Genomic DNA, 19326 nt, shown 5'->3' with positions numbered 1-19326 from the left:
TGTGTGTGTGTGTGTGTGTGTGTGTGTGTGTGTGTGTGTGTGTGTGTGTGTGTGTGTGTGTGTGTGTGTGTGTGTGTGCGTGCGTGCATGCGTGTGTCTCTGTGTGTGTGTGTGTGTGTGTGTGTGTGTGTGTGCCTGTCTGTGTGTGTGTTGTAGGAGAGCATGGAGCTGGTGTACAACAAGTCTAAACCGGTGGCTGTAACAGGCATGGCGTTCCCAACTGGAGACGTCAATAATTATGTGGTGGGGAGTGAGGAGGGAACCGTGTACACCGCATCCAGACACGGCAGGTCAGAGGAACACTCACTCACACACACCAACACACCAACACACCAACACACACACACACACACACACACACACACACACACACACACACACACACACACACACACTGAGACACACAAACAGGCACGGAGACACTGACACACATACACACACACACACACACACACACACGAACACTCACACAGGTAGACACTGAGACAAACTGACACCTGTACTTTCAGTGATTGATATACAACCAGAAATAGCAAGTGAACCCATGTATAGTTACAGACGAATGTGTACACACACACACTATAAGCTTCATATTTTGATGAAGTGTATCTCAGCTATAAGCTCCTGTTACCTATTGAACATGCTATTAGTTATTAGAACATGCTACCTAGTTCCCCCCAAATAGTATCCTTGGTTCTCTCTGACACGCTCTCTCTCTCTCTCTCTCTCTCTCCCATGCTCCTTTGCAGCAAGGCGGGGATCTGTGAGATGTTCGAGGGCCACCAGGGGCCCGTGACGGGCCTCAGCTGTCACAACGCTGTCGGCCCTGTAGACTTCTCCCATCTCTTCGTCACCTCGTCGTTCGACTGGACTGTCAAACTGTGGAGCACCAAGGTAGAGGGACCTGTTTGTGTCTAAACTAGGCGTTACCTACCTGTCCTGACTGAGTAGAGGAATGCAACAGACAGAGTGACTGTCAGTGTCACAGACTGTGTTTGTGATTCAAATAGGATTACTTTTTGAATTTGTTCACTGAGTCAAAAAAGAGGAGCTAAATAAATACATAGATACATTAGGAGGGATGGAGGGAGGAGGGAGGGAGGTTACGTGTCCGTGGCAGTGAGCCGACTGGACTGGAGTGGACTGTGGATGGAAGGAGCGAAGGATGAATGAAGAAAGGGAAAGAAGGGATGGAGGGATGTAGAGAACAGGAGGAGAACGGGAGGAGAACGGGAGGAGTGAGGCTGTTGACTGGGGTTTAAACCACAGAGAGGCAGCGGTGGCCAGGGAGGCTGCAGACTGCTGTGGAACTCCTCTCTCTCCCATTCTGGCCTTTCTGTCTGGAGACAGAGGAGCGCACCACAACCACCACAGAGACGGACAGAGGGAGGGAAGGAAGGAGGGGTGAGGGACGGATAAAGGGAGAGGGAAAAAGTAAAGAAGTGATGGGATAAGAGAGAGAGAGGGACTGGGTAACATACAGTATATAGGCGGGAGGGAGGGGTGCGAGAAAGAAAGAGCAAAGGAGAGAGAAGAAAGTGAGAAAGTTCTTGAAAAAAAGAGAGGGAGAGTTGAAGTTAAATTAGGAAAATCCAGCTGGCTGGAAGGGTTGGTTTAGGAAGAGGAGAAGAGAAGAGGAGAGGAAATAGACCCCATCATAAGACTCACTCCACTGAACACAAATATAAACGCAACATGTAAAGTGTTGGTCCCAAGTTTCATGAGCTGAAATAAAAGATCCCAGAAATGTTACATATGCACAAAAAGCTTTTTTATTTCAAATTGTGTGCACAAATTTGTTTACATCCCTGTTAGTGAGCATCCCTTGTGCTGGGGACAATAAAAGGCCACTTTAAAATGTGCAGTTTTGTCACACAACACAATGCCACAGATGTCTCAAGTTTTGAGGGAGCGTGCAATTGGCATGCTGACTGCAGGAATGTCTACCAGAGCTGTTGCCAGATAATTTAATGTTAATTTATCTACCATAAGCCGCCTCCAACGTTGTTTTAGAGAATTTGAAAGTATGTCCAACCGACCTCACAACAGCAGACCACGTGTAACCATGCCAGCCCAGGACCTCAACATCCGGCTTCTTCACCTGCGGGATCGTCTGAGACCAGCCACCTGGACAGCTGATGAAACTGTGGGTTTGCACAACTGAAGAATTTCTGCACAAACTGTCAGAAACCATCTCAGGGAAGCTCATCTGTGTGCTCGTCGTCCTCACCAGGGTCTTGACCTGACTGCAGATGGCGTCGTTACCGACTTCAGTGGGCAAGTGCTCACCTTCGATGGCCACTGGTACGCTGGAGCTGGAGAAGTGTGCTTTTCACGGAAGAATCCCGGTTTCAACTGTACCTTGAAACCGGCCAGATGGCAGGTATGGTGTCATGTGGGCGAGCGGTTTGCTGATGTCAACGTTGTGAACAGAGTGCCCCAAGGTGGCGGTGAGGTTATGATATGGGCAGGCATAAGCTACGGACAACAAACACAATTGCATTTTATTGATGGCAATTTGAATGCACAGAGATACCGTGACGAGATCCTGAGGCCCATTGTCGTGCATTCATCCGCCGCCATCACCTCATGTTTCAGCATGATAATGCACGGCCCCATGTTGCAAGGATCTGTACACAATTCCTGGAAGCTGAAAATGTTCCAGTTCTTCCATGGCCTGCATACTCACCAGACATGTCACCCATTGAGCATGTTTGGGATGCTCTGGATCGACGTGTACGACAGCGTGTTCCAGTTCCCACCAATATCCAGCAACTTCACACAGCCATTAAAGAGGGGTGGGACAACATTCCACAGGCCACAATCAACAAATGGTGGTCACACCAGATACTGACTGGTTTTCTGATCCACGCCCCTGCCTTTTTATTAAGGTATCTGTGACTAACAGATGCATATCTGTATTCCCAGTCATGTGAAATCCATAGATTAGGGCCTAATGAATTTATTTCAGTTGACTGATTTCCTTATATGAACTGTAACTCCGTAAAATCTTTGAAATTGTTGAATGTTGCGTTTATACTTTTGAAAACCAAAATAAACCAAACCCCAAATAAAAAAGAGACAATAATAAAATCTATATTTTATCAGGCTGGATGCATTTGATATACAGTAAACAGGAACATTTTACAAATGTTGAATGTGTGACATACACTGAACAGGAACACTCCGATAGTGCAAATGTATGTATTATTCAGTGATATGTTCAAAGTGTAGATGCACCAAGTTATTATAAAATATTAAAACATTCTGCAGTTATTTTTCTGGATCAGGGAATTCCCTTCTCTTAGAGGGGTACCACAGGAATGTGTGTCTGTCTCCTGTCCCTGTGTGTGTGTGTGTGTGTGTGTGTGTGTGTGTGTGTGTGTGTGTGTGTGTGTGTGTGTGTGTGTGTGTGTGTGTGTGTGTGTGTGTGTGTGTGTGTGTGTGTGTACATGAGTGTGTGTGTGGTTGTGGGTACACCTTATCTGGCTAACCTTTGCTTACCTAAGGTTACCCTAGAGGTTTACCTTCACCTTGCCAATCAACGCCATCAAACGACACACTGAGTTCAAAAAGGCCGGAATGCAAAAGTCTGAATGTGTTTTTACATTCAGAGACGCAAATATTATGGTTATGAAAACATGTGGGTTGTGAGCTGCTTGACTCTGATGTTCACAGGGAGACGTCTAGAGGCTGAGGGCGCATAACTTAACTGTCTCTGTCTAGTTATGACCTTAGAAAACAGTTTCTGTGTCTGAAATAGCACCATACAGTGTACTAGTAATGTGCAAGATGGGCATTCTATTCCCTATATAGTGCACTAGACTATGGAATAGGGTTTATGAAATAGCTGTGCTCATACATGCTAGGTCACAGTTCAGCTTATTGATCATTATTATATTAATTGTATCTCTGGCTTGATTGCGTGAGAGAGAATGAAGGAAGCCTACTCATCATAAGATCTTCATTCCACTACTTGGCCTGGTTTAACCTGATGTCCTTAGCCAGATCACATTCATAAAGTACTTCATAATGACTTCTCTGCCCCTTCTCTGTTTCCCAGCAGTTGTAGGATGTGTTCCAAATGGCACCCTATTCCCTATATATGGCTGTGGTTAAAAGTAGTGCACTAAATAGGGAATAAGGTCATTTAAGATGCAGCCGTAGACTTGGTGAGAATGGAACAACTGGAGTAAAGGCAGACCAGGATTCTCTCTGTTGGAACTCCAGTTTGGAATCTAAAGGCCAGGATTCTCTGTTGGAACTCCAGTTTGGAATCTACAGACCAGAATTATCTTTGTTGGAACTCCAGTTTGGAATCTACAGGCCAGGATTCTCTTTGTTGGAACTCGAGTTTGGAATCTACAGGCAAGGATTCTCTCTGTTCAAACTTGAGTTTGGAATCTACAGACCTGGATTCTCTCTGTTGGATCTCCAGTTTGGAATCTACAGACCAGGATTCTCTTTGTTGGAACTCCAGTTTGGAATCTACAGGCCAGGATTCTCTCTGTTGGAACTCCAGTTTGGAATCTACAGGCCAGGATTTTCTGTTGGAATTCCGGTTTGGAATCTACAGGCCAGGATTCTCTCTGTTGGAACTACAGTTTGCCTTTTGAATTTATTTTGAGAAACATGATTTTGGCCAGAGTCTGTGGCTTCAGGCTCCTGAGTGGCGCAGTGGTCTAAGGCACTGCATCGCAGTGCTAACTGTGCCACTAGAGATCCTGGTTCGAATCCAGGCTCTGTCGCAGCCGGCCGCGACCGGGAGACTCATGGGCGGCGCACAATTGGCCCAGCGTCGTCCAGGGTAGGGGAGGGAATGGCCGGCTGGGATGTAGCTCAGTTGATAGAGCATGGCGTTTGCAACGCCAGGGTTGTGGGTTCGATTCCCACGGGGGGCCAGTATAAAAAAATATGTATTCACTAACTGTAAGTCGCTCTGGATAAGAGCGTCTGCTAAATGACTAAAATGTAAATGTAAAATGAGAGCAGGTCAGCAGTAGGTAGGCCTAAAGGATTTTAGGGAAAATAACCTAATCAAAATGGAAAGCTCCTTGAAAGTGGGAATATGCCAGGCCTATTGGGCCAAAATCAATGATGGGCTATTGTATAGATCAGGGCTGCCCAACCCTCTTCCTGGAGATCTACCTTCCTGTGGGTTTTCAGTCCAACCCTAATTTAACACACCTGATTCTACTTATTAGCTGCTCAACAAGACCTTAACTAGCTGAATCAGATACGCTAAATTAGGGTTGGACTGAAAACCTACAGGACAGTATATCTCCAGGAAGAGGGTTGGGCAGCCCTGGGATAGATAATAGAACAAAAATGAATGAAACTTTTAAGAGATCAGATTTTTTGTTTATAAATACTTTGCTAAAATGACACACTTAGTTATCTACCCACCTTGTTCCTTTCTGTTAGCATGTGCACGTAGTAAGTACACCATAATGCCTTCAGGATAAGTGTCTTTTCAGATTCCACAATGATTCTTTAGTTGTGGACACTACATCACTGCACTCCTTCTCTTGCTTTTGGTCCTCATCATTGTAAGTCACCTTGATTTTGCACCTGTGTGTTTTATCATTTTCTTTATGAAAAGATTTAGCGAACTCCATGACAGTAGCTAAAGCAAGGGGCTATAGCAACACACAAGCCGAGAAGGCCGACTCTCCAGCCTTTGGGAATCTCGCTCCGCGCCCCAGTCAAATTGGGCACGCTCCAGTCAAATTGGACACGCTCCGCTACTCGCTCCGCTCCAGCTCCACTCCGCTCACATACTCTGCTGTAGACTGAGCCTAATAAGGCATTTTTCATTTAATTTGTATTTAATTATAAGTAAGTCACAGCCTTTATGCTCAATGTATAGACTATAATGATTTAATACAACAAAATGTTGTTTAAATGCTGAGCGCTTTATGTCCCTACCAGCCTATTGTGTTGCACTCGCAAATGCTTCACAATGTATTTATTTGTAGGCTACAGGCTTGAAATAATTGAAATAATATAGCTTAAATAATTCATTTTCATTCCTTCTTAGGCTCCCTGTCTGGCTTCTGACCTATTTGGAGTGTTTATATGCTGTATAATACGACCTATTTGAAATGATGAGCGCTTCTTACATTCACCTTTTTATGTTTATTAAAATATTTTTCATTAAAATCATATGGTTTGGTTTCAATACTTCAAAACCAAATGGTAGGTCCAGGTAGTCACAGCAATAGGTGGGTGTTGGTTAAATTGTGATTTTAATGAGAGAATTCGGATCGTCATTTTTTTTTTTTTATGAGCGCGGAGCTGTTTTTAGCGGAGCGGTTGGAAAGGATGTGGAGCAAGCACCACTCCATGAGCGATGAGCGGGATTTCCGACCGCTCAACTCCGCTCACATGCTCTGTTGGAACTCCAGTTTGGAATCTACAGTTTGGAATCTACAGTTTGGAATCTACAGGCCTGTTCCCTCTGTTGGAACTCCAGTTTGGAATCTACAGTTTGGAATCTACAGGCCTGTTCTCTCTGTTGGAACTCCAGTTTGGAATCTACAGTTTGGAATCTACAGGCCTGTTCTCTCTGTTGGAACTCCAGTTTGGAATCTACAGTTTGGAATCTACAGGCCTGTTCTCTCTGTTGGAATTCCAGTTTGGAATCTACAGTTTGGAATCTACAGGCCTGTTCTCTCTGTTGGAACTCCAGTTTGGAATCTACAGTTTGGAATCTACAATCAATCAATCAATCAAATCTATTTATACATCAGAAGATGTCACAAAGTGCTATACAGAAACTCAGCCTAAAACCCCAAACAGCAAGCAATGCAGATGTAGAAGCAGGAACCTAGGAAGAAACCTAGAGAGGAACCAGGCTCTGAAGGGTGGCCAGTCCTCTTCTGGCTGTGCCGGGTGGAGATTATAAGAGTACATGGCCATTTAAGGCCAGATTGTTCTTCAAGATGTTCAAACGTTCATAGATGACCAGCAGGGTCAAATAATAATATGTGGTTGTAGAGGGTGCAACAGGTCAGTACCTCAGGAGTAAATGTCAGTTGGCTTTTCATAGCTGAGCATTCAGAGGTCGAGACAGCAGGTAGGGTACAAGGTAGCATATCCGGGTTCCCTAGCCGCAGGCAAAACAGTTGAAACTGGAGCAGCAGCACGGCCAGGTGGACTGGGGACAGCCTGGAGTCATCAGGCCAGTTAGTCCTGAGGCATAATCCTAGGCCTCAGGTCCTCCGGGAGGGGAGGGAGAGAGGGAGAGAATTAGAGGGAGCATTCTTCAATTCACACAGGACACCAGATAAGACAGGAGAATTACACCAGATATAACAGACTGACCCTAGCCCCCTGGCACATAGACTATTGCAGCATAGATACTGGAGACTGAGACAGGGGTGGGTCGGGGGACACTGTGGCCCCGTCTGACGATACCCCCGGACAGGGCCAACCAGGCAGGATATAACCCCACCCACTTTGCCAAAGCACAGCCCCCACACCACTAGAGGGATACCAACAGACCACCAACTTATTACCCTGAGACAGGCCTGTTCTCTCTGTTGGAACTCCAGTTTGGAATCTACATTTTGGAATATACAGGCCGGTTCTCTCTGTTGGAACTCCAGTTTGGAATCAGTTTGGAATCTACAGCAAATGTCAGAATTGCAAAATCCTGGAGGGACTGCTATATGTCTCAGAAATTAGAAGTCTGACAAACAGAGAGCGAGGGGTGGAGAGAGAGGGAGGGAGAGAGAGGGATGAGTCACTCAGCCCATAGAATGATAGAAAAGGAAGATGAAGAAAACGGTGACCTACCTTTATCATGGTGTTGATGGCAGGCAAACAGTTTCAATTCAGGCTTGAAATTGGTTCTCTCAAGGTTTGCAGCGGGGTGTGTGTGTGTGTATTAGTAGTAGGAGGCTGTGGTCAGGTGTGTATGTATTAGTAGTAGGAGGATGTGGTCAGGTGTGTATGTCTTCCTGTCCCTTCCCTTGGGAGAGGGAAGGGGCTGGGAAAGGAGAGAGAGAGGAGAGGAGAGGAGAGGAGAGGAGAGGAGAGGAGAGGAGAGGAGAGGAGAGGAGAGGAGAGGAGAGGTGTTTATTTATTTTCCATTTTGTACTTGAACTATTTGCACATAATATGACATTTGAAATGTCTTTATTATTTTGGAACTTTTGTGAGTGTAATGTTTACTGTTAATTTTTGTATTGTTTATTTCACTTTTGTTTATTATCTAAATTATTTCACTTGCTTTGGCAATGTAAACATGTTTCCCATGCCAATAAAGCCCTTTGAATTGAATTGAAATTGAATTGAAAGGGAGGGGAGGAGGGGAGAGACAGAGCACATTCCTCCCAAGCAGTCTGTCAGCCTGACTCCCTCTCCCAACCTGTCTCAGCCCATCCTACCGGACTCCCACTCCCTACCTGTCTCAGCCCATCCTACCGGACTCCCACTCCCTACCTGTCTCAGCCCATCCTACCTGACTCCCACTCCCTACCTGTCTCAGCCCATCCTACCTGACTCCCACTCCCTACCTGTCTCAGCCCATCCTACCTGACTCCCACTTCCTACCTGTCTCTGCCTACCTGACTCTTTCCTACTCCCTACCTGTCTCCGCCTACCTGACTCTTTCCTACTCCCTACCTGTCTCCGCCTACCTGACTCTTTCCTACTCCCTACCTGTCTCCGCCTACCTGACTCTTTCCTACTCCCTACCTGTCTCCGCCTACCTGACTCTTTCCTACTCCCTACCTGTCCAGAATGCATTTAGCAATCCTCTGGAATTCTCTCTGACAGGCATGGGAGGAGGAGGGGATGGATTCTCCATCTCTCTCGCTCTTTCTCTCCCTTTCTGTCTCTTCTCTCTCTCTGCTCCCTCCCTTTTATGCCCCCTCACATCTGTCTCTGTCTTTCTCCGTCTCTCTCTCTTCCCACTCTTTCTCTCCCTCTGTTTGTTCTTTTATTCTTCCCCTCAGACAGCTGTTCCACTAAGGTTACAGTACACCTTTGGAGAGGGAGACTTTCATGTCTTAGTTTTTTTACGACACTGTGTGAATGTGCAAAGCTTTTTAATTATGCCCTTCACAGACAGACCCCAAGGCTGCAGTGGGGCCACACTGCCTTTTTCTCCCTCTATCTCTACCCCCCCTCTCTCGCTCTCTCTCTCGCGCTCTCTCTATCTCTCTCTCTCTCTATCCCCCCCTCTCTCTCTATCACCCCTCTCTCTCTATCCCATCTCTCTCATCAAATCAAATCAAATCAAATTGTATTTGTCGCATGTGCCGAATACAACAGGTGTAGACCTTACAGTGAAATGCTTACTTACAAGCCCTTAACCAACAATGCAGTTTTAAGAAAGAATACCAAAATAAAATAAAATACAATATAAAATAATAAGAAATAAAAGTAACAAATAATTAAAGAGCAGCAGTAAAAATAACAATAGCGAGGCTATATACAGGGGGTACCGGTACCGAGTCAATGTGCGGGGGCACCGGTTAGTCGAGGTAATTGGGGTAATATGTACATGTAGGTAGAGTTATTAAAGTGACTATGCATAGATAATAAACAGAGTAGCAGCAGCGTAAAAGAGGGGTGGGGGGCAATGCAAATAGTCTGGGTAGCCATTTGATTAGATGTTCAGGAGTCTTATGGCTTGGGGGTAGAAGCTGTTTAGAAGCCTCTTGGACCTAGACTTGGCGCTCCGGTACCGCTTGCGGTGGCAGTGAGAACAGTCTATGACTAGGGTGGCTGGAGTCTTTGACAATTTTTAGGGCCTTCCTCTGACACCGCCTGGTATAGAGATCCTGGATGGCAGGAAGCTTGGACCCAGTGATGTACTGGGCCGTACGCACTACCCTCTGTAGTGCCTTGCGGTCGGTTGCCGAGCAGTTGCCATACCAGGAGGTGATGCAACCAGTCAGGATGCTCTCGATGGTGCAGCTGTAGAACCTTTTGAGGATCTGAGGACCCATGCCAAATCTTTTCAGTCTCCTTAGGGGGAATAGGTTTTGTCGTGCCCTCTTCACGACTGTCTTGGTGTGCTTGGACCATGTTAGTTTGTTGGTGATGTGGACACCAAGGAACTTGAAGCTCTCAACCTGTTCCACTACAGTCCCATCGATGAGAATGGGGGCATGCTCGGTCCTCTTCTTTTTCCTGTAGTCCACAATCATCTCCTTTATCTTGATCACGTTGAGGGAGAGGTTGTTGTCCTGGCAACACACGGCCAGGTCTCTGACCTCCTCCCTATAGGCTGTCTCATCGTTGTCGGTGATCAGGCCTACCACTGTTGTGTTATCGGCAAACTTAATGATGGTGTTGGAGTCGTGCCTGGCCATGCAGTCATGAGTGAACAGGGAGTACAGGAGGGGACTGAACACGCACCCCTGAGGGGCCCCCGTGTTGAGGATCAGAGTGGCGGATGTGTTGTTACCTACCCTTACAACTTGGGGGCGGCCCGTCAGGAATTCCAGGATCCAGTTGCAGAGGGAGGTGTTTAGTCCCAGGGTCCTTAGCTTAGTGATGAGCATTGAGGGCACTATGGTGTTGAACGCTGAGCTGTAGTCAATGAATAGCATTCTCACATAGGTGTTCCTTTTGTCCAGGTGTGAAAGGGCAGTGTGGAGCGCAATAGAGATTGCATCATCTGTGGATCTGTTGGGGCAATATGCAAATTGGAGTGGGTCTAGGGTTTCTCGGCTAATGGTGTTGATGTGACCAGCCTTTCAAACCACTTCATGGCTACAGACGTGAGTGCTACGGGTCGATAGTCATTTAGGCAGGTTACCTTAGTGTTCTTGAGCACAGGGACTATGGTGGTCTGATTGAAACATGTTGGTATTACAGACTCAGACAGGGAGAGGTTGAACATGTCAGTGAAGACACTTGCCAGTTGGTCAGCACATGCTCTGAGTTCACGTCCTGGTAATCCGTCTGGCCCTGCGGCCTTGTGAATGTTGACCTGTTTAAAGGTTTTACTCACATCGGCTACGGAGAGCGTGATCACACTATCATCCGGAACAGCTGATGCTCTCATGCATGTTTCAGTGTTACTTGCCTCGAAGCGAGCATAGAAGTGATTTAGCTCGTCTGGTAGGCTCGTGTCACTGGGTAGCTCGCGGCTGTGCTTCACTTTGTAGTCTGTAATAGTTTGCAAGCCCTGCCACATCCGACGTGCATCGGAGCCGATGTAGTACGATTCGATCTTAGTCCTATATTGACGCTTTGCCTGTTTGATGGCTCGTCTGAGGGCATAGCGGGATTTCTTATAAGCTTCCGGGTTAGAGTCCCGCTCCTTGAAAGCGGCAGCTCTACCCTTTAGTTCAGTGCGGATGTTGCCTGTAATCCATGGCTTCTGGTTGGGGTATGTACGTACAGTTACGGTGGGGACGACGTTATCGATGCACTTATTGATGAAGACAGTGACTGATGTGGTGTACTCCTCAATGCCATCGGAAAAATCCCGGAACATATTCCAGTCTGTGCTAACAAAACAGTCCTGTAGCTTAGCATCTGCTTAATCTGACCACTTTTTTATTGACCGAGTCACTGGTGCTTCCTGCTTTAGTTTTTACTTGAAAGCAGGAATCATGAGGATAGAATTATGGTCATATTTTCCAAATGGAGGGCGAGGGAGAGCTTTGTACGCGTCTCTGTGTGTGGCGTGAAGGTGGTCTAGAGTTTTTTTCCCCTCTGGTTGCATATTTAACATGCTGGTAGAAATTAAGTCAAACGGATTTAAGTTTCCCTGCCTTAAAGTCCCCAGCCACTAGGAGCGCCGCCTCTGGATGAGCATTTTCTTGTTTGCTTATGGCCGTATACAGTTAATTGAGTGTGGTCTTAGTGCCAGCATCGGTTTGTGGTGGTAAATAGACAGCTACGAAAAATATAGATGAAAACTCTCTTGGAAGATAGTGTGGTCTACAGCTTATCATGAGATACTCTACCTCAGGTGAGCAAAACCTCGAGACTTCCTTAGATATCGTGCACCAGCTGTTTTTTACAAATATACATAGACCTTTGTCTTACCAGAGGCTGCCGTTCTATCCTGCCGATACAGTGTATAACCCGCCTGCTGTATGTTATTCATGTCATCGCTCAGCCACGACTCAGTGAAACATAAGATATTACAGTTTTTAATGTCCCGTTGGTAGGATATTCGTGCCTGTAGTTCGTCCATTTTATTATCAAGCGATTGTAAATTGGCCAATAGTATCGATGGCAAAGGCAGATTAGCGACTCGTCTCCGGCTCCTTACCAAGCACCCCGATCTCCTTCCGCGATATCTCCTTTTCTTTCTACTACGAATGACGGTGATGAGGGCCCTGTCGGGTGTCTGGAGCAAATCCCTCTCGTCCAGTTCAAGGTGAGTAATCGCTGTTCTGATGTCCAGAAGCTCTTTTCGGTCATAAGAGACGGTAGCAGCAACATTATGTACAAAATAAGTTAAAAACAATGTGAAAAAAACACACAAAATAGCACGGTTGGTTAAGAGTCCATATAACGGCAGCCATCCCCTCTGGCAGCCATCTCTCTCTCTCTTGCTCGCTCTCTCTCTCTCTCTCTGCCTCCCTCTCTCTGCCTCCCCTCTCTCTCTCTCTGTCTCTCTGTCTCTCTCTCTCTGTCTCTCTCTCTCTCTCTCTCTCTCTCTCTGCCTCCGTCTCTCTGCCTCCCCTCTCTCTCTCTCTGCCTCCCTCTCTCTGCCTCCCCTCTCTCTCTCTCTCTGCCTCCCTCTCTCTGCCTCCCCTCTCTCTCTCTCTGTCTCTCTGTCTCTCTCTCTCTCTCTCTGCCTCCCCTCTCTCTCTCTCTGTCTCTCTCTGTCTCTCTCTCTCTCTCTCTCTCTGTCTGCCCCCCCTCTCTCAATTCAATGTTAACATTGCCAAAGCAAGTGAAGTAGATAGTAAACAAAAGTGAAATAAACAATAAATATTAACAGTAAACATTACACTCAGAAGTTCAAAAAAAATTAAGACATTTCAAATGTCATATTATGTCTATATACAGTGTTGTAGCAATGTGCAAATAGTTAAAGTACAAATGGGAAAATAAATATACATAAATATGGGTTGTATTTACAATGGTGTTTGTTCTTCGCTGGTTGCCCTTTTTTTGTGGCAACAGGTCACAAATCTTGCTGCTGTGATGGCACACTGTGGTTTTTCACCCAGTAGATAAGGGAGTTTATCAAAATTGGGTTTGTTTTCGAATTCTTTGTGGATCTCTGTAATCTGAGGGAAATATGTGTCTCTAATATGGTCATACATTTGGCAGGAGGTTAGGAAGTGCAGCTCAGTTTCCACCTCATTTTGTGGGCAGTGTGCACATAGCCTGTCTTCTCTTGAGAGCCAGGTCTGCCTACGGCGGCCTTTCTCAATAGCAAGGCTATGCTCACTGAGTCTGTACATAGTCAAAGCTTTCCTTAAGTTTGGGTCAGTCACAGTGGTCAGGTATTCTGCCACTGTGTACTCTATGTTTAGGGCCAAAAAGCATTATAGTTTGCTCTGTTTTTTGTTAATTCTTTCCAATGTGTCAAGTAATTCTCTTTTTGTTTTCTCATGATTTGGTTGGTTCTAATTGTGTTGTTGTTGCTGTCCTGGGGCTCTGTGGGGTCTGTTTGTGTTTGTGAACAGAGCCCCAGGACCAGCTTACTTAGGGGACTCTTCTCCAAGTTCATCTCTCTGTAGGTGATGGCTTTGTTATGGAAGGTTTGGGAATCGCTTCCTTTTAAGTGGTTATAGAATTTAACGACTTATTTCTGGATTTTGATAATTAGCGGGTATCGGCCTAATTCTGCTCTGCATGCATTATTTGGTGTTTTTCGTTGTACACTGAGGATATTTTAGAAGAATTCTGCATGCAGTGTCTCAATTTGGTGTTTGTCCCATTTTGTGAATTCTTGGTTGGTGAGCGGACCCCAGACCTCACAACCATAAAGGGCAATGGGTTCTATAACTGATTCAAGTATTTTTAGCTAGATCCTAATTGGTATGTGAAATGTTATGTTTCTTTTGATGGCATAGAAGGCCCTTCTTGCCTTGTCTCTCAGATCTCTCTCTCTCTCTCTCTCTCTCTCTCTCTCTCTCTCTCTCTCTCTCTCTCTCTCTCTCTCTCTCTCTCTCTCTCTCTCTCTCTCTCTCTCTCTCTCTCTCTCTCTCTCTCTCTCTGCCTCCCTCTCTCTCTCTCTACCCCCCCTCTCTCTCTGCCCCTCTCTCTCGCTCTCTCTCTACCCCCCTCTCTCTCTGCCTACCTCTCTCTGCCTCCCTCTCTCTCTCTCTCTCTGCCTCTCTCCCTCTCTCTCTCTCTCTCTCTCTCTCTGCATCCCTCTCTCTCTGCCTCTCTCTCTCTGCCTCCATCTCTCTCTCCCTCTCTCTCTCTCTCCCTCTCTGCCTCCCTCTCTGCCTCCCTCTCTCTCTCTGCCTCCCTTTCTCCCTCTCTGCCTTCCTCTCTCCCTCTCGCTGCCTACCTCTCTCTCTCTTTCTCTCTCTCTCTCCCTCCCTCTCTCGCTCTCTCTCTCTCTCTCGCTCTCTCTCTCTCTCTCTCTCTCTCTCTCTCTCTCTCTCTCTCTCTCTCTCTCTCTCTCTCTCTCTCTCTCTCTGCCTCCCTCTTGTTCTCTCTATCTCTCTCTCTCTCTCTGCCTCTCTCTCTCTCTCTCTCCCTCTCTCTCTGCCTCCCTCTCTCTCTGCCTCCCTCTTGTTCTCTCTCTCTCTTTGCAGTCTCCCCCTTTTCTGTCTTGCCCTCTCTCTCTTTCTCTCTCTGTATCCCTCTCTCTTTCTCTCTGCCTCTCTCTCTCTTTCTCTCTGCCTCTCTCTCTTTCTCTCTCTACGTCCTTGTCTGACTCACTAACCCATCTCTCTCTGTGTGTTTCAGCACAATAAACCCCTCTACTCCTTTGAGGACAATGCTGACTACGTCTATGATGTCATGTGGTCCCCTGTGCACCCGGCTCTGTTTGCCGCCGTGGACGGGATGGGCCGTCTGGATCTGTGGAACCTCAACAATGACACAGAGGTGACTGTGTGTTTGTATGTGTGTGTTTGTGCGTGTGGGGTGTGTGTCGGTGTGTGTTAGACAGAGACAGAGAGAGAGAAACATGTCTCATGCTCTGTCACAGTATTGTTCTGGCATGTGTGCGTGGGTGCTTGTTTTGTGTGTGTATCCGTATGTGTGTCTGTGTGTGTGTGTGTGTGTATTCGCCTGTGTTTGTGTGTGTGTGTGTGTATTCGTCTGTGTGTGTGTGTGTATTTGCCTGTGTTTGTGTGTGTGTGTGTATTCGTCTGTGTGTGTGTGTGTGCTTGTTTGTGTGTGTGTGTGTGTATTCGTGTGTGTGTGTGTGTGTGTGTGTATTCGTCTGTGTGTGTGTGTGTTTGTCCCCAGGGCCTCTCTTGTTGGAGTGGAGCCGAACCAGACAGACCAACACCAGCAGTCCCAGCAGCTCTCTCTCAGTGTGGGCGTTCCCTTCCCCACAAGTTCTCCCTAAATCAGACCGGTGACATCTCCTCACCCCGCTCCCACCGAACGCCCCATCAACGCTCCCACAACCATCCCATAACGCTCCCATCTCCAAACCCTTCAAACATTGGCTCCCACAACCAATCCCTCCCACCAAACTCCCCATCAACTCTCCCACAACCATCCCATAACGCTCCCATCTCCAAACCCTTCAAACATTGGCTCCCACAACCAATCCCTCCCACCAAACTCCCCATCAACGCTCCCACAACCATCCCATAACGCTCCCATCTCCAAACCCTTCAAACATTGGCTCCCACAACCAATCCCTCCCACCAAACTCCCCATCAACGCTCCCACAACCATCCCATAACGCTCCCTTCTCCTCCCCGCCCCACTCAACCATGTCACACCAGTACTCCCATAACCATCGATTAACGCTCCTTTCTCTTCCCCGCCCCACTAAACAATGTGATTTCCACAACCATCCCTTAAAGCTACTCCACCCCTAAACTCTTGGTGCCAGTATGCTGCTTTTCTAGATAGCCCAGTCCTTGGTTTTTTTCTCGCCTTGTTTGGCAAGAGTACAATCACTATGTAGCATTGTTGAATACACCCACAGTATGACATCTAGGCTACCCCACCCATAGGTAGAAGGGGAAAAACTAAGGGGATGTCCCTGATCAGAAAACCAAATTTCCAAATAGGTTAAAATTAGATTAGGTTTAGAGGGTTAAGGTAAGGTTACGTTTTAGAGTTTGGCTAGTCGGTATGTCAATGGGATGCTGGTCAGCAATTGAATCCCGGCCTTAGTCTCTCCCAGGTAGGAGGGTTCCCTCCAGTACTGTCCTGTCACAACAAACTAAACTATCCTAAGGTGGAGTAACCAAAACACCGCCCCTCTCCCCCAGAGGCATCGGCCCTCTGTCTACGTTGAGTTACCGAGGGGCGAGGAGGGGCGAGGAGGGGCGCGGGGGGCACGGAGTTCTCCCTTTCATTGCTCAGGTCAAAGTAGAGATGAAAGGGGCAACCGCTCCCTCTTTTGCCGTTTCCACGGATACCGTGTCCACAGACCCTCCTCTCTAATTATAAATCTGGTCTCTCTCTCCCTCTCTCCACCATTCCTCGCTCCCATTTTTAACCCTTACCCCTGACCCAGCTCTGTGATAGGAGCTGTGACATTTGGGCCTCTGGGTTTGCACTTTTGGGACTATACCATTGGTTCCATTGCTTCGATCAAGCACAGCTAGCTAAAGATTTCCAAAACGATTTGAACCCAGGTCTGATGAACAGAGACCCTTTAACCCAGTCTCTTACAGGGACAGGCGACTGGGGAGGAGAGAGATTGAGATAAAGATGTTCCTTCCTTCAGTCTATCCAAGGTGCCAGCCCTTCAGCAACAGCAGGCTCTTCAGTGTAGTCTGGAGGAAGACTTCATTAAGGATGGATTGACTTCTCCAACAATGTGCTTTATGAGAAACATTTGGAGACACACACTCCCTCTCTTTCTCTCTCTCTCACACACACACACACACACACACACACACACACACACACACACACACACACACACACACACACACACACACACACACACACACACACACACACAGAGACAATCTGAGATAGAAGTTCACAATGTTGCTAATAGCAACAGTCCTCCATTGTTATGGACATATTAAAAACACACAGTCATCATAACGGCATTAGCCTAGCGGTGGAGGGCCTGGTTCTCATTTCCCCTTCACAAACACACAGCCAATTTAAGCAGCTAGTCTGGTGGAAGCTTCCAGTCAGTCTAATAGCAGCTAGTCTGGTGGAAGCTTCCAGTCAGTCTAATAGCAGCTAGTCTGGTGGAAGCTTCCAGTCAGTCTAATAGCAGCTAGTCTGGTGGAAGCTTCCAGTCAGTCTAATAGCAGCTAGTCTGGTGGAAGCTTCCAGTCAGTCTAATAGCAGCTAGTCTGGTGGAAGCTTCCAGTCAGTCTAATAGCAGCCAGTCTGTGGTTATCCCTGCTCTGGAGCGGGGAAGCTGTCTTATTAGCCGACGTGATGCCGATGCTTCTGTCTCCAACGACGACATGTATCATAAACTAATCCTGTCTGTCATGTGCAATAGTGCTTCAGCAGGCCCTGATAGCAGACATAATCATATATAGACTGGTCCCAGATCTGATTCTGCTTTAGCCAACCCCTCTGGCTGGACTGCAATAGCTAATGCACATACTGATCTGGGATCAGGTTATTACTCTGGGTATGTGTCCCTAATGGAACCCTATGCCCTACACATAGTGCACTACTATGGGCCATGGTCAAAAGTAGTGCCCTATGTAGGGAATAGGGTGCCATTTGGGACTCATCCTGAATAATCTGTGTTCATTAGTCCTGAGCAGCCTATGGCCCACAGGCTGTGGTGGGTATTGTTTTAATAGGTGCAGCGGAGGGTTTTATGGAGATTTATGTGGCTCATTAAAGGTTTCATATTGTTATTTCACATGGAGCTGAAGTAGACGTAGGTCTACTGGATGAAGCCCCCAGTCTGTCTGAGAATGTACTAAACATGTACCAATCTGCTGGTGCTAATGTCATTGTACTGTTACAGCTATGATTGAAACCTGAAATAGTAGTGCTGAGTTTTTCCTTGCCACTGTCACCGTTGCTTGCTCTCTGGCAGTTCAGGCTGTACCTTTAGGAATAAGTATGTTTTGTATAACTGTAATGTACTATGTGGATCGAATTGGATGGATGGGTTGATTGGCTGGTGTAACCCTGTGTGCCCCAGGTCCCCACAGCTAGTGTGACCATCGAGGGAGCCTCTGCCCTAAACAGGGTGCGCTGGGGGTCGGGGGGCAAGGAGGTTGCCGTGGGTGACTCAGAGGGCCGTTTGTGGATCTACGACGCAGGAGAGGTATGATATGAACACTATGACTGCGTATCAAATGGCACCCTATTCTATATATAGTGCACTACTTTTGACCAGGGTCCATAGGGTGCATTGTGTAGGGAACAGGGTGCCATAAGTGAACTTCACCTGCTCTGCCTTTCTTGATCAGCATTGTTTACATCAGAGTGAGTTAGCAGAACACATGTTTTCTTAGGAATGTTAATACCGGTACTACATAAGAAACTCAGAAACACAGAACACATGAACAAATCACATGAATGTGTTTATTTTTTGACATTTTCATGTCAGACACGTGGTTTTCGGACACGTGTGAAGTTTCATGTTAATTTTTCACGTTTTCCCATCGTGAATTGTTTATTCTTCACCACTTCCAGCTTCATCTGGTCTCCCATCCAGGGACCGAACACTACTGACCCAGTGGGATGCAGGGTGCTACAGTATGTTGCTGGAATGAATGTGCCAAAACGTGCAACTGGCAGCCAAAGCATAGGCCAGGGTAACATAACAAAAGATAGGGAAAATTGCAGGAACGAGGGAGGTGTTTTATTTAATCGTGGTATCATAAAAAAGTAATCACTGAAAACTATTTTTTTGCATCCATTTACAAAACATTTGTTCTCGCATTTTGAAATTATTTCCTTGCAATATTTTGGGTTCATATTTTGCTTTCAATATCATTATTTTTGTTTGCAATACTACTATTTTGTTCTCGACTTCAGAAGTTTTTCTTGATATTAATGGCACAAAAGTAAATCACTGGAGGATTGCACCATATAATAACACTATTACTCTATTAAAGGTGTTTAAAGCAGCAATCCGTAATTGAAAGATTAACAAAGTGTACTGCCCGCCACAGTTTCAGTAAAAAGCTAAGGGATGGGGCTGGAGAAATGCAAAACCATTCTCAAATTCATAGACAGAGCTATGGATGCAAGGACTAACCATCCATGATATCAAAATTATAGTTTTAACCATTTGTTTAGCCT

The 19326-nt window shown here is 46.5% G+C and overlaps 1 protein-coding gene across 7 annotated transcripts in view; it reads left to right on the top strand.

Moving 5' to 3' along the window:
* Positions 1-19326, top strand: part of LOC121572086 (cytoplasmic dynein 1 intermediate chain 1) — a 99894-nt gene that overhangs the window by 72201 nt on the left and 8367 nt on the right. For all 7 annotated transcript variants that reach the window (XM_041883980.1, XM_041883985.1, XM_041883982.1 and 4 more), the window contains 4 exons: positions 157-290; positions 750-894; positions 14857-14997; positions 18218-18343. In XM_041883980.1, the coding sequence (XP_041739914.1) occupies positions 157-290; positions 750-894; positions 14857-14997; positions 18218-18343 (546 nt within the window). The remainder of the gene's footprint in view (positions 1-156; positions 291-749; positions 895-14856; positions 14998-18217; positions 18344-19326) is intronic.

The sequence above is a fragment of the Coregonus clupeaformis genome, chromosome 8, assembly GCF_020615455.1.
Source record: "Coregonus clupeaformis isolate EN_2021a chromosome 8, ASM2061545v1, whole genome shotgun sequence".
In the NCBI taxonomy this organism is placed as follows: Eukaryota; Metazoa; Chordata; class Actinopteri; order Salmoniformes; family Salmonidae; genus Coregonus; species Coregonus clupeaformis.
This window is presented reverse-complemented; position numbering and strand designations above follow the sequence as displayed.